This window comes from Microcaecilia unicolor, chromosome 6 (genome assembly GCF_901765095.1).
Source record: "Microcaecilia unicolor chromosome 6, aMicUni1.1, whole genome shotgun sequence".
Taxonomy (NCBI): domain Eukaryota; kingdom Metazoa; phylum Chordata; class Amphibia; order Gymnophiona; family Siphonopidae; genus Microcaecilia; species Microcaecilia unicolor.
Window position 1 is genome coordinate 157,382,298 of NC_044036.1, and position 16,140 is coordinate 157,398,437.

Genomic DNA, 16,140 nt, shown 5'->3' on the forward strand with positions numbered 1-16,140 from the left:
CCTATCACATGTATTTCACATGAATGATTTTATTTATTTGTATTGTTTTTGCCAGGTTCTTTTCCGAACAGTCGCCATGATGGTTCCTAACTATGCTCTTATAGCTGAGATATCTCTATATTCATATGGGTTTCTCAATGCTAAGCCTCTGTCAGTGAAGATAGTAATGACATACAGGCTTTGTTCAGAGCAGCTTTCCTCACAGTTCCATTATGACTATGGAATGCGTGCAGTTAAAGCAGTGTTAGTGGCGGCTGGTAACCTGAAACTGAAATTCCCGGAGGAGAATGAAGATATACTTGTGAGTTTTTGCCTTACTGATACAAAAAGTGCAAATAATTAGCCAATCATAGAAGAATGTTTAAGGACAGGCCTAGATATACTTTTTTAATATTCAGAGTTTTAAACATTAACTTGAACATATTACAGTTGAAGATTTTATTGTTTTTTGTTATTTTTGTAGTCCTTTATATTAACCTTTGTTAACATTTATATATTTTTTTATTCTGAATACATGATATGTTCTATTCAGTCCATTTATTTTGTATTTCCTCTAGCTTCTTCGTTCGATAAAGGATGTGAATGAACCTAAATTCTTGTCCCATGACATTCCCCTCTTCAATGGTATAACTAGTGATTTATTTCCAGGGGTTGTTCTGCCAGAAGCAGACTATAAAGTGAGTACATTTGTAAATGTTTTCCCCTAAAACCTTAACCATGGTTCAACATCAACTGGTAAAGCAACTTGCTTTTTTCCCCTTTTGTAAGGATGACTAACAAAGAGCTTCTTTTACAAAACTAGTGATTCCTGCGTGGCAAGTGAGAGGAAGTCCATTCAGTTTCTATGGTCTTCCTCCCATTTGCCACATGGGAATTGCTAGCACTGTTTGTAAAAGAAGCCCAAAGATAGGTATTTCCTGATGGTTACATAGCATTTCAACTTTTGCAATGGAAATGTTGTTCTTTACATCTTTAGAAGACAACTTTTTAATTTAGAGTTTAGATCTTGGTGTGCACCAGAGACTAATAATTCCCTATCAGTTGATGTTCCAAACTTCTGCCAAGTTTTCTTGAGAAAGTCCAAATTCTTTGAAATGATCCCCAATATAGGACACTCAAAAAGACACAGGATGGAATACATTCTTGGAATCGTGAATTATAAGGATAAAGGGCCCCTTAGATTGTAAGCTCTCAGAGGACAGAAAAATACCTACTGTACCTATTAGTGAAAAAGGTGTGAGCTAAATCCAAAATCCCTTCACTGAGGGGGTCTTTTACTAAGGCGTGCTCATGTTTTTAACGCGTGCTAAATGTTAGAAATGCCTATAGAAATGCATTGGTGTCTCTAACGTTTAGCGCATGCCTATTTTTAGCGCACGCTAAAAACGTGAGTGCCCCTTAGTAAAAGACTCCCCTAAAAGTGCTTCTTTCACTCAAGGTAACCATGAGATCTCTAGACAAGTTTGATCATAGCGGTCCATGCTGTTATAACATCATAGCTGGGCTAGTGTAATACTCTGGTGATTTATTTATTAAGAATTTATTCAACATCTTTATGAAGAGGTTCACCCAAGGTGGTATGCAATAGGTGTAACTGGACATAGACGGCTTACTTTGTAGTAATATATATTTGCTACTGTTAGTATTATTAAAATATTTACATTTTTGTTGGTCTCATCAGATTTTTCTGGAGTGTGCTGAGGAATGCTGCCGTAAACATAATGTTCAACCTGTGAAGGTTTTTCTTGCAAAAATTATTCAGACTTATGAAATGATGATTGTGAGGCATGGGTAAGACTATGGTGTCTCATTTGTATTATTACCACAATCTGAGATTTATTTAGCATAAAATTAGATGCTTGATTGCTGGTGTGATTAAGCTTTTCATGAATAAAATCTATAATTTCCTTTTTGTTTATCTTTTTGCCTTTGTTACTTTGAGTATCTTGCTTCTTTGGGGTCTTTCTTTAGCTTTATGTGCATGTGCAGAACTGCATGTGCAGAACTATATCCATTGATGTCTTTATGTAATAATAAAATAATGTAGTGTAGTACAAAAGCACCCACTAGCCAGTGGTATTCACTCCCAGTCTTCAAGGGCTGCCAATTCATAACGTTTTCAGGATACCCTTAATGAATATGCATGAGAGAGATTTGCATACATACTACCTCCATTATATATAAGTCTTTCTCAGTCATATTTAACTTGGGGGAGAAAGGAAAATGGAGAGGACCAGGCCCCAGTGTTTAGTGTAAAAAAAAGAAGATGGAGAGGAAAAGAATGAAGAAAGAGATTAAGGAGAGGGGAAGGAAGAGAGAGAGAATGGGGAAAGACATGGAGAAAGGATTAGGAATGAGGTCAGGGGTGGGGAAAAGAGAAACTGTAGAAGGAAATAAGAGAGGCTGTAATGAGATTGTGAGGAGGGTAGAAGAAAACAGAGATAAAAAAGAAAGAAAAGTTGAAACTGAAATGGAGAAAGCTGAAGGTTTGCCTAAGGTGCCCACTATCCTTGCACCATCTCTGACAATATCTAAAAGTACAGGTATAATATTTTGATTTAGTTTGCAATTTGCTGTATTCCACTATGGGGCGCATTTTCAAAGCACTTAGACTTACAAAGTTCCGTGCTTTGAAAATATGCGTCCACATATTCTTGTACATTGACATTAGTTCTTTTGTCTGTTAGTTTTATGTTGGTAGGTGAGCCATTCTCTGGAAAGACAAAAGTTCTGCATGTATTGGCTGATACTTTGTGTTTAATGAATGAACGTGCATGTGATGAAGAAAGAGTTATCTTCAGGACTGTGAATCCCAAATCTATCACCATGGGACAGCTTTTTGGTCAGTTTGATGCGGTGTCTCATGAGGTATTACTTTTTTTTTTTACTTGACAGTTTTCTCCTGCTTCTCTGAAACAAACTGTTCAATTGGGAAAAGGGCTAAGATCCTGGCATTATGGGCTAGATTCTATATATGGCGCCTGAAAATTCCATGCAAAAAAAAAAAAAATATGCCTAGGCGTATTCTTTAAAATATGCCTACATTTTATAGAATACAACCGGTGTCCATCCACATGACTAATTTTAGCCGCAGCCAGTTACGCCAAGTAAAAGGCTCCTTGTGACTCTGGGCAAGTCACTTAACTCTCCATTGCCCGCCGCATTGAGCCTGCCATGAGTGGGAAAGCGCGGGGTACAAATGTAATAAATAAATAAATACAAAATAAATAAATGCCGACGCCTAAATTATGTGCGGATTGGATGTATTCTATAACAATGCACATAGATTTTAGAAGATTTTAGAAACGCCCACAACACACCCATGGTCACACCCCCTTTTCAACTATACGACTTAGAATTTAGGCACATCACATTACAGAATATGCTTAGACAGTTGTGCACATAAATTCTAATTAATGCCAGTGTCAATAATTGCTTGTTAAGTGGCAATTATCAGTGCCAATTGGCTTGTTAACTAATTAAGTTGTGCACACAAATACAGAATACAACTGTATTTGTGCAAGAAACTTTAGTCTCACTATATAGAATCTGGGGGTATATGCTTTTATTTCCAGATAACATGGGGATTTTTATCTTATTTTTTTAATCCCTCCTTAACATACCAAAGGGCCAATGTAATAATCTATGAGAATTCCTGCAAATTTTCAGCCTTTCTGTCAGGAGTGGAGGAGTAGCCTACTGGTTAGTGCAGTTGACTTAGATCCTGGGGAACTGAGTTCGATTCCCACTGCAGCTCCTTGTGACTCTGGGCAAGTCACTTAACCCTCCATTGCCCCTGGTACAAAATAAGTACCTGAAAATATGTAAACTGCTTTGAATGTAGTTGCAAAAACCTCAGAAAGGCGGTATATCAAGTCCCATTTCCCTTTCCCTTTCTGGTGAAAGTTAACCACCCATGCAAATAATCTGGGTAGCCAGGTTTCACATGAATATTTAGTGACAACCAAAGATGTCCTTTTTGTAAAAACTGTCCTGCTAGCATGTTTTGCACACTAATTTTCAAAAACAATCATCATGATTTGCTTTGCTTATTTTTTAATTGTAGCAGTTCATTATTTATAAATTTAAATAACTAATGTATAATGGCCTATGAGCTAGATTTACTAAAGTGTGCTACCATTTTGGTGCATGCTAACACCGTTAACATTTTATTGCTAATAACTCCCTCTGCATGGAATAGGACTAAATAATGTACATTAATGCATGGTAGCACATTCTAACACAGTAGCATATTTTAGTACATCTAGCTCTAAAAGTTTACTATAGAAACTTTTGTAGCCAAAGAGCACAATGCTTGAAAGTCAGGTAAAATGCTGATATTCTGGAATTTTTGTGTTTTTCTAGGCATGTATTATCACATATTGCACCCGTTTGCTAGAAATATTTACACATTAATACATTGGTTTCCTCATCTAGTCATTACAGTAATGGTCCTTTGGCCAGGGACCATGCACCAAGGCTCCCTCTGCAATTCTACAATTATGAAACCTAATTCAGCCATGATGACCACAACTTCCTTCCCATCTGGAAGCTGTGTTACTTTTTTCTAAGATAAATGTGCAAATGCACAGCAATAAGAAAAGGACAGTCAAGTAAAGTACATACAAAAATGAAAACAATTATCTTCTGTATGCATCTGTGATGTGGTGTGATGTGATGTGATGTGATGTGATATTATACTATGATATTATGTGGACTGGTAATATACACCATGGTAGTACTGTATTGGCTTTAGGGTCTACGTCTGGTATGTAGTACCTCGCCTACGCCACCATGTCAGTCTAGCACCGTCATAGGATGTGGGCATCCAGCTCAGCCTGACCTGGTCTGTGACATATCACATAATCACCCAAGCCTCGGTTGACATACCTCTAAGGTATGCATTGACAGCCTGCTCCAAAACACATATATATAAGAGTTACTGTAAGAGAAAGGGAACGGAGAAATAACAGGAGAGCAGTAAAAACCCTTACATTACGGAGCCTATGGTAAGCTGACTTTTTGCTTTTATTATCTAAGAGATGGAGAACAAACTTGTAGAAATTATGATATAGAAAATGTACCTTAGCGAAGTATATATAATCTACCTGCTGACAATTACCTTTGTATATCTTATACTACTGATTACACTGTATACCTGTTTTAGACTAAGATGTAAGAAGTTGTAAGACTATATATTCACATTCTGTAATAGGAGAAATCCCGAAATAATAAACTCTTATTCTATATAGAACAAAGAGGGTCGGACTCAGTTTCCTTATAGGAGGAAAATCGAACCTGTGGTAATATACCTGGCGAGATTGGGCCACCTAGTGGACCAAGTCTGACATGGCACCCCAGATGGGACTTCTCTTTTAAGGAAATTATTGAAACCCTAGGTTATTAGTGTAAATGGCCAACGTAGAAGAATGGCCAATTAGACCTCTTCAGGAACATATATTTTTAGATTGGATCAATTCTGAAGGGATTACGCCCAATCAAGACTTTCAATTATTAATACAGGTGAATGGGGATACTTCCCCGTTACATCATTCCGGGATATGCAGGTTAATGCCTCTTGATGCAGACGGGCATCAACAGGGACTCATATATAAATTCACAGAAGAGTTCCAACCTTATACATTACCGACAGCAAAAATGCCCTATGAAATAAGCAATGCAGTCTTTCAAAATAGACCCGGGTAACTCCCGGCCGTGCCGGCTTGGTAGGGAAGATAAATCCCCCTCCGCTACATGCGGTCTTAAGCTTTGACCCCCCAGATTGGCCAAGCATAAAGACCCTAATAACTAACGACTTACTCCAGCGCACAATCGGTGGATATTATACCCCTTTACTTCAAGCTTTTCTGGTATTACAGGCTCACCACGGTAGCGCCGGACGGCAAATGGGGACGCCCAACCTGCCGGTGCTCCGAGGGGATATTGAGAGAGTCCCAGATAAAATCAGAAAAGCATTGGGTCATATTCCTTCCGATTCGGCGGCAATAGTAGACTTAATGGCGGCCAAATTACAGGCACTAGAAGCAGCTACGGGTCCTATAAGCCCTAGCGCTAGGCTACACGCTATAGCTACCATAATGCCAGCGTGTTTAATCCCCCCGGAATCCGAATGTAGTACTTGGGGAAACTATTATGGATGGTGCTATAAGGCTGTTTATGGGAAACCCCTCATTACGCACCTCACGGAGGTATTGTCCCGAATCCAGAAAGATTCAGGGATAATAGCAGCCTTCCACTTGGGCATGCAAGTATCTGGGAGTTTTGAACTTATATGGCAGATAATCAAAACCCTGATTACAGATACAGCAATAAAACTAGACTTAGATAGTCGCCTTAGTGCACTTACTATGGAACAAAAACCTGTGAGATTCCCTCTCATTGTCCAACAGGTCTATGAATCTGCCGGGAGACCTTTGATCCCGAACAAATACAAACAAGCAAAAGAAAATCTTCAGAAAGGGACCTTGAAGATCCCGCAAGATAACCCCTTAAAGCATAACCTTAAACCTCCTGGACAACCAAGGCCAAGAGGAAATACCTGGGATAACCGGGGGGAGAACGCTAATCGTAAGACTTGGTGGGATAAGAAACAGCCCCCTAGGGAAGACATTAGGTATCCACAAAACCGAGATAGGTACCCTGAAAGAAGTACCCGGGGTATCCCCCCCGTGAGATACCCGTTACCTGAGAATATTCCCGGCAATATTCCCGGAAACCAACCTCAGTCTACTGGAACGGGTAGAATACCCTCCCCTAACCAAAAGGGAAAAGGGAAGAACATCAAAAAAGCAGAACTAATTCATAATGAATCCATTATGGATCCAACACACCCCCGGGGGTACACTCCTTGAGGCCATGATAGATACTGGCTCGGACATACCGGTCCTGACCAAACCATGGCCAGGAGCCATAAAAACAGGGGAAACGGTACAACTTAGAATGTTTGCAAATCAAGAAGTCACGGGACCCATAATGGAAATAAAATATTATACCCCGTACATCAAAGGGGAACACAAAATTACTGTAGCCTTCCTAGAAGATATAAGGGATAAATTTTGTCTGTACTTCCCCTCCACTGTGTGCCCGATCACACAAACCATGAGGGAAATTAGCCCAAGATATGGCCGACCGGCCGCATTGGCCTCATGCTCACCCGATTTACAAAAGGAAATTGGGGACGTGCTGAGGCAGCAGGTAGAGGAATGGCATACTAAGGGCTATGTCCAAATGTATCCTACTCATGCCGGCCTGGTGACCAGTTTCGGGCAATTCTCAATAAACCCTTACCCAACTTTGAAACCTCAGAGACAATATCCAATCGCCAAAAAATATGAGCAGCCTATTCGTGAGATAATAAGTCAAAAAATCAAGCAAGGCATCCTTCTAGAACAAACTTCATCCTATAACTCCCCCTTACTACCAGTCACGAAAACCGATGGCGGGGTTCGACTAGTCATAGATTACAGATGCCTGAATCTACACACACCCACGGTGGCCGCACAGACACTAAATCCTGCGGCCACACTGGACTCTCTCCCTAATAAGGAGTATAAGGCTACATTAGATCTAGCTAATGGCTTCTGGAGTATTCCGATCCTCACGCCAGATCCCACTGCCTTTACCTTTTTTGGCAAACAGTACGTCTACACCCGCTTACCTCAAGGTTTCAAAAATAGTCCAGCCCTATTCACTTCTGTACTACATGGCGTTTTACAAACATGCCCTGAACAACCCGCCGTTCCATATGTTGATGATTTATATCTCACAGCGGAAACGTTAAACGATTTATGGGCACAAGTCATAAAAGTAGTAAATTTACTTGGCAATGCGGGTTTTGTATTTAATTTCGGGAAAGCCAAAATAGGATATCCCGAAGTTAAATTCCTAGGGTTCCAAATTGGACCCTTGGGCACTTCCCTTTCCCCCCAAATCTCAGACAGATTAGTGGCATATGGTATACCTAAAACCACGAAACAGCTACAAATCATACTCGGGGGGCTCAATTTTGCTAGAAAATTGATCCCCGACTTCTCCAAATTGGCTGAGCCATTGTACGATCTGTTAAAAACCGATCGTATAGTTAAAAGGGATTGGACTCCCCTACACATCCAGGCCTTAAAAAACATACAAAGCTCAATCTCCAAGACCATAGTCCTGGAAACAAGGGACCCTGATTGCCCCCTTATGGTCGACCTGCAGATCTCTGATCAGCATTTCTTAGCCACCGTATCAAATAAACGACACACAAAACCAATCTGTTTCATCACCCACAATTACTCTAACACGGAACGAAAATTTGGGTTTGTGGAAAGGGCCTTGACAGCCGTCAGATATACCCTGTCCAAAGTAACCCCGCTAGCCGTGGGTCAACCAATTCATATATACACTTGCATACCCCAGTTGCAAGCAATTACCAGACACTCCATTCCAGACAGCAAAGCACTTTCCATTCGATGGGTACAATGGAGGGCAGACCAGTTCAGAGATGATGTACATTACTTCTTTGATCCTACCTTAGGGGACCCCCCCCCCCCCTTCTGCCCACCGAAGTTCTTCCACTACCATCGGAAGTAGAATCAGTGGAAATGGAACCTAGTTGTCTTAAGTTCTCTTGCTGCGTTTTCACCGATGGCTCCGCCTCCCACACCAATGATTTTGCAGCAGCCTATCAGGCCGGGGGTGGGATGGTGGTACTTAGACCTAAAAAAGGGAAATGGAAACTATCACACTCCACGTCATGGATGTTCGGTGATATTTCAGCTCAACAGGCAGAACTCCTGGCAACACAAAAGGCACTTCAACATCTGCACACGTTGCAAAAAGAGATTAAACCTACTCTTTTTTGCTGTGACTCAGAGTATGTAATTTCAGCACTAAACACACATTTGCCTGTCTGGGCAAAACATGGTTTCAAATTAACCACAGGCCGTGGTAATGTGACTCATAAATCACATTGGCAATACATTCACACCTTATTGACTACCATGCCAACTTCCATAATCTTCAGACATATCAGAGGGCATTCCGAAGGATTTTGGTTTAGTCCCTGGAGTCACATGGTAGACACCCTAGCCAAGCAAGCCAGCGTCAGCGAAACAAAAATACTTGGCAAGAAACTTGCGCACGGCACGTTACATCTCAATCAAGAAACACTCTGCAAACATTCCCCCAGACCTCTAACTCGTAAGCAGGCAGCTGAAATGGTTACCCAGTGTTTAGAATGTCAACGCACAACACCGCACAAACCACGCCCCATGGGCAAATCTCAGTGGAAAGAATTACCCCTAGGGACAAGGCCAGGGTCAGTTATACATGCCGATCATATTGGCCCTTTACCAAACATGGTCATTACAGGGGTTAGACGCTTGTCTATACCCATCCCTTCTCAAATATATGACCATTGCTGGGAATTTAAACAATTTGGCACCTTCATACTCAGAAACTCACTTTGGACTCGTGTTCTAAGAAATATTAATACCAACTATGTCTGCAAAGTGTCTGATACATATGTACATTTCAAAGCCACTTCCTGCACTAGAGGAGATATTTAGGCATATTTTCAAAGCACTTTGGGAGGCTAAGTTCCATAGGTTTCTATGGAACTTTGGGAGGCTAAGTGCTTTGAAAATGAGCTTGATGGTTTCCTGTCTGAATCTCACCTCTGTGCACGAACCATGCTTGCAGCCTTTTAATGTATCCTCTTGCTCTGCAAAAGTGTTGCATGAACCCTTGGAAGAAGTCCAATTTCGACTTCCCAATGGTTCATATATCCTACGTGCTGCTCACAATAAGTGTGGATTTCCTGCAGGACAACTTATTTTAGTTACTGCATTTCAATCCATACACTGTGACAAATGGGTTCTTTACCCTCCTGTCAATTATAAGTCCATTCAAGGCCTCCTGTATCTTAATTTTGAGCCTCTAGATACATCCCCCCTCAGGCTCATTTTGGGTGAAGTACTAGACTTTAAACTTCACCTGGTTAACCTCAGCAACCTTTGGACACTATCAGAGACTGATTTTCTGTCCCAGGTATATATGCTATCGCTTACTCCTTCTGAGTGGCAGTCAGTGTTGCAGTCCCTCTTGGGTGAGGAATCCCTCCTTAACCCCCTGGGAAAAGGATTAACATCCCTTGCTTCCGCACTCATTTCTGGAGGATTATCCATCACTCATGGCCTTTCTGTTTTGCATTCAGCTGTGAAATTGAAGTAATCATTTAAATACAGTAGAATTCGGTTAATTTGGACACTTCGGGACTAGAATACATTGTCCTAATTAAGCAGCTGAAGAGTTAAAAAGCAGAATTTATATAAGACAAAAGATAAGGTTCCACTTATTGATTAACAAAAATACCCTGCTGATTTTAGATGAGCAGAAACAATTGATACTATCACAGAAAAATATATACCCTGAAACAGTTAATAACAATGGAGACATTGATCAAGTGTACCCTGCAATGTTCTTTTCATTGACTGCAGCTGAACAAAATTAACGCAGGTTTCTATTGCATATATAGGAGTCAAATACAAGTCCACTATTAGCAAGTAAAGCTCTCTGACTAGTATCTTTACTTATTGCGAGGAAAAGACTTCGGATACTCGGTGCTAGCTGATTTTACAGCCTCTAGGACCGGGTTGTTCAGTGTTTACATTGAAAAGTTTCTTTTCCTTAAGTCTTATCAATAGAAATCAAACAAAATAAAACATGGAAAAGAAAATAAGATGATACCTTTTTTATTGGACATAAGTTAATACATTTTTGATTAGCTTTCGAAGGTTGCCCTTCTTCGTCAGATCGGAAATAACCAAATGTGTTAGTTGATAGTATATATAAGTGAAGCTTCAAAGCATACCCAACCCCCACCTTGCTAGACTGTCATTGAAATGCCTCGAAGCTTCACTTATATATACTATCAACTAACACATTTGCATATTTCCGATCTGACGAAGAAGGGCAACCTTCGAAAGCTAATCAAAAAATGTATTGTTATGTCCAATAAAAAAGGTATCATCTTATTTTCTTTTCCGTGTTTTATTTTGTTTGATTTCTATTGATAACCTTTAAGAGTGGACTAACACGGCTACCACACCTCTCTACTTTTCCTTAAGTCAAACTGCTGGCGAGTATCCTCACAAGTCAAAAAACCTCGTATTCTACTAATTTTTATGCGTTGTTTATTTCTATTATTTTTGGTGCATATTTTGTCATATAGATGAACGTATACTTAGCTGCTGTTTAGCTTTGATATCGATGGGTACGCCCAACAGCGAGCTCCTGTTTCGCTGAAAGCTTCTTAAGGAGCTGAACCCAAAGCCTTCTATATCGCCCTAAAATTAAACAAACAGCTTTAATTTTCCAGAGTGATTAAAGGATCCGTGGACCGGAGCTATCGGCTTGATCTCCTACCTGATATCTGTGCGGGCAGTATTTCTGTCTGCCTTCTAAGATGGCGGCGGTGGTGTTTTAAAGCAGTTTGACTTAAGGAAAAGAAACTTTTCAATGTAAACGCTGAGCAACCCGGTCCTAGAGGCTGAAAAATCAGCTAGCACCAAGTATCTGAAGTCTTTTCCTCGCAATATAAAGATACTAGTCAGAGCGCTTTACTTGCTAATAGTGGACTTGTATTAGATACTGTTTGAAAGAAAGTACCAGGTATAAATTTAATGATACAATATATAGGAGTCAGCAAGTGTTTAATCTCTCCTAGGCATTTTGGAGAGATCTGAATTTTTAAATGATAAAATTGCTGCACACCCCACAGACTCAGTCACTGCACAACTGAAAGTGGCTGTAGCTACGTCCATTTATACTGACTAAGGGGCCCTTTTACAGAGGAGTGGCAATCCCACTACAGGCTTTGCCATGTGCCAATTCTGCACTACCACCGGGCTACCGCAGGAGCCTGGCGGTAGTGTCTACCCCTACCACTTGCCGTTTTTGGCACATCAGATTTTTTTTTTTTTTATTAGTGGTGGTGGCGCTCCAAGCAGTAATCGGGCAGCACTGCATGCTGCCTGGTTACCACCAGTAAATGGCCACACGTCAAGTATTTAACTTACTGCACAGCCATTTCCTTTTTTAAAGGAAAAAAAAGCCTTTTGCCTGCTGCGGTAAAAGGGGGCCTTGGTGCATAGCAAACCCACGTGCCAATGCCACTGCAGGCCCTCTTTTACTGCAGCTTGGTAAAAGGGGCCCTAAGTGACACATTGATGACATAGTGGTCCTTTTACTAAGGCACACTAATGGATTTTGTGCATGCCAAACACCACGCAGCCTATTAAACACCTATGGACTGCATGGCACTTAATGCACACTAATTTGTTAGCTCGCACTAAATCCGTTAACACGCCTTAGTAAAAGATCCCCATAGTGATCTGAAGCATGTCAAGTAAGCAGGTACTGGCCCAATTAAACAGCAGGATGTCTCAAATAAGCAAGACAAATTCTGATTATATTCTTGATTTGTTTTTGTTCTTCAAGATCTGCCCCAAATAATGGCTGCCTCAATTAACTGGTGTTCAAATTAACTGGAATCCACTGCATTATTATTATAAACCAAACAATGTTTGAAGCACAGGATATTAATTAACTAATCAATGCCATGTTAACAATTTTGTTAAATGTATTTAAGAAAGCAAATTTATGGGTCTCTTTTGACTAAGCTACATGTCTTAATGGTAGCCTATGTTGATAACTACACCCCTCAGACTATATATCCAACAGAACATTAAGGTGCTCATTGTCAAAGCACATAGGAACCTATGTAACTTTGTAAGTCAATGTACTTTGAAAATGAGCCTCTAACTGTAACAAAATAGGCAGTACACTGCTGAAATAATGTCTCATAAACACAAACTAAGTACTTTTGATAAAGAGCAATGGCATTGCAGATTTATAATTTTTAAATAATTATTTTTTTCTGCCTTATTTTTCTCATTCAGTGGACTGATGGTATTGTTGCCAACACATTCCGTGAATTTGCTTTATCTGAAACACCTGAACGCAAATGGGTAGTATTTGATGGACCAATTGATACTTTGTGGATAGAAAGCATGAATACAGTACTAGATGACAACAAAAAGGTATAGTACAGTTGAATTAAGATATAATGATCTAATAGGTTCCCAAGAGCCACAGAGTGCTCTGGAATGCTCCCTTAATTGGAAGACTGACCCCCAGCAATATGTTCCAGTGTACCGTTAGGAGTTAGGCGCTACTGTTTTATATAGTGGTGACACCATAGTGGGAGTGAGTGGGGTTCGCATCTGCCCTCTATATGATAAATTCACTGGGGGGGGGGGGCAGGTAAGTGGGTTGGTGGAGGTAAGTGGGGGGTGGGAGTCCCTGAGGCTATGGAGGAGATTTTTTAAAGGGCTTGAGGCTTGGTACAGGCCACCATTTCTGATAATTTTGGACCTGGACAGGACCTCAAGATTCCCCTCAGGAGGGGGCCCTCAGATACCAGGATAAACTGCTCTTTAAGGTATGATGTGCTGCTGTGCAAAACCTTCCCTCCCCCCCAAAAAAACCTTGCATCTTAGTCATTTATATTCCCCCCCACCCCCCCTTTTTTTTTTTTTTGTTAAAACTGACCTGTGAAAACTTTTTCACATGCTGGTTCTCACAAAATTCTGCATTGAGATCTTTGGCATAAATTTGTATCACATTTGCTTATTAATGTGCAGTTTATGCTGTGAAGTCCATGTGAAAATTACCACCCAAAAGGATACTTTGCAAAAGTGTGCTTCATATGAAAAGAAGCACAAAATGTCACCATTTTGATATTTTTGCATGTTTTTGATTGTTTTGTGCCCTTTTCCTTTTTTGCATAAGCACAGTTTCAGAAAGTGGCTTCGCAGCACACTACATCAGGGTCTTTGACAGCAAGTTTGATGATTAGGTGCTTCAATAGAATCTTAGAAATTATGTAAGTTAATGTTTTCCAAACACTACAGTATGGGAATCAGTTAGTTGTAGTTCAGCAGAGTTTTCTGTAGACTAAATAATCTCATTTTCAGGCCCTCATGATCAAAAGCAAACTCCGGCGCTAGAGGCTGTTAACGCCATACTAGCGCCGGAGTTTGCTGCCGACCCATGATCAGAGCCCTCGAGCGCCTGAAAAAACACACTTGAGGGCTCTTAGCGCAAGTAGCATGCAAATGTATGCTAAACAGGGCTTCTAGCGCAATTAGCTTGCAAATGCATACTAATCAGCGCTTAACGCATTCATCCCCAATGATCAGCGGCCAGCGCGCCAAAGATTGGGTCGCTGGCCGCGGCAAAATCAACGCCAGCTCTGAGCTGGCGTTAGACTTTGCGGATCATTGGGGAGGAATGGTGAGCCCTGTCCAGCATGCAGTTGCATGCTGGCAGGCCACCGTTCCCCCCCAAGGCAAACGCAAACGGGGGAGTGGAGGTCCGGTGGACCTCCAGTCCCCCCGACGATCCGACCCCCTCCGGCCAAACGCTAACATCGACGGGGGGCTGGAGATCTGGTGGGTCTCCAGCCCCCTCCCGAACCCCCATAAATTGTGGTGGCCGCCTCCGGCCAAACGCTAACATCGACGGGGGGCTGGAGATCCGGCGAGTCTCCAGCCCCCTCCCCGAACCCCCATAAATTGTGGTGGCCGCCTCCGGCCAAAAGCTAACATCGACGGGGGGCTGGAGGTCCGGTGGACCCCAACTCCTCCCCCCCCCCAGCGTTCTGCAGTGCCAATCCCTGGTGGTCCGTGGTCGCTCTCCGTCCCTCCCGGCGGCCCCCCTACCTTTTGTTGGAGGACGGACGCAGCCTGTCTGCCTCCCTTCTCTTCCTGTCGACACCGCAGAAAAATGGCGGCGCCCCGCCCATTGCATCCTGGGATGCACTGGGCGGGGCTACAGACCATGTAAGGGAGCGATTCCCTTACATGGTCTGTAGCCCCGCCCAGTGCATCCCAGGATGCAATGAGCGGGGCGCCGCCATTTTTCTGCGGCGTCGACAGGAAGAGGAGGGAGGCAGACAGGCTGCGTCCGTCCTCCAACAAAAGGTAGGGGGGCCGCCGGGAGGGACGGAGAGCGACCACGGACCACCAGGGATTGGCACTGCAGAACGCTGGGGGGGGGGAGGAGTTGGGGTCCACCGGACCTCCAGCCCCCCGTCGATGTTAGTTTTTGGCCGGAGGCGGCCACCACAATTTATGGGGGTTCGGGGAGGGGGCTGGAGACCCACCGGATCTCCAACCCTCCCTGGGCATGGAGGGGGTCGGATCGTCGGATCGTCGGGGGACCTACAACCCCCCCCCCCCCCCCCGTCGCTGGATGGGAGGGTGGGAGAGGGTTTGGCAATGTTTTCTGGTGGTTTGAGGGGGGGCTGGAGACAACTGTTTGACAGGTTTGGACTTTTGACAGCCCAGACCTGTCAAACAAGTGCGGGAGGATTGTGCTGAGCGCATGCTCAGGCGCAATTCTCCCGCACTTCAACACGATAATCAAAGATAATAGCGCTGCTTAGATTTGCATGCATTATCTTTGATCATCGATGCAGAAAAGCCCTGCGCTGTCCCGGCGCTATTTTTAGGGCGCTGTTTGAAACAGCGCAGGGCTTTTGATCATGAGGGCCTCAGTGTTTTATCCCATAGGGGTCATTTTACCTAACTGTTACAAAAATTGGCCATAGCGCGCCCTTGGATGTCTATGTATCTTTATAAAATACTAGGGAATCCTTTTACTAAGGTGAACTAACAGATTTAGGGGGAGATTCTATATATGGCGCCTAATAAATCGGCACTGAAATCGGTGCTGACTATGCGTATTCTACAATAACGCGCGTAGCTTAATTGGGTTAAGGTAATCAGAGCCGATAGCTCTTAACAAACAATAATATGCACTAATAGGCACTAATTCAAATTTAAGTGCTCGCTAGGCACATTCTGTAACGCACTGCGCCTAACTTCTAACATGCACAGGCAAAAAGGGGCATGGTTATGGGTGGGGAAATAGGCATTTTGTGGGTGTTCTGAAATTTTTGCTCGCAGTTATAGAATATGGCCTAGTGTAAGTAAATCTATATGCCGGGATTTACACCATAGTAACATAGTAAATGACGGCAGAAAAAGACCTGCATGGTCCATCCAGTCT

At 42.3% G+C, this 16,140-nt stretch overlaps 1 protein-coding gene across 1 annotated transcript in view; it reads left to right on the forward strand.

Moving 5' to 3' along the window:
- Positions 1–16,140, forward strand: part of DNAH12 (dynein axonemal heavy chain 12) — a 314,549-nt gene that overhangs the window by 129,042 nt on the left and 169,367 nt on the right. Inside the window, 5 exon segments of the mRNA XM_030206132.1 lie at positions 56–301; positions 558–677; positions 1,682–1,791; positions 2,688–2,868; positions 12,966–13,106. Of these exon segments, the coding sequence (XP_030061992.1) occupies positions 56–301; positions 558–677; positions 1,682–1,791; positions 2,688–2,868; positions 12,966–13,106 (798 nt within the window).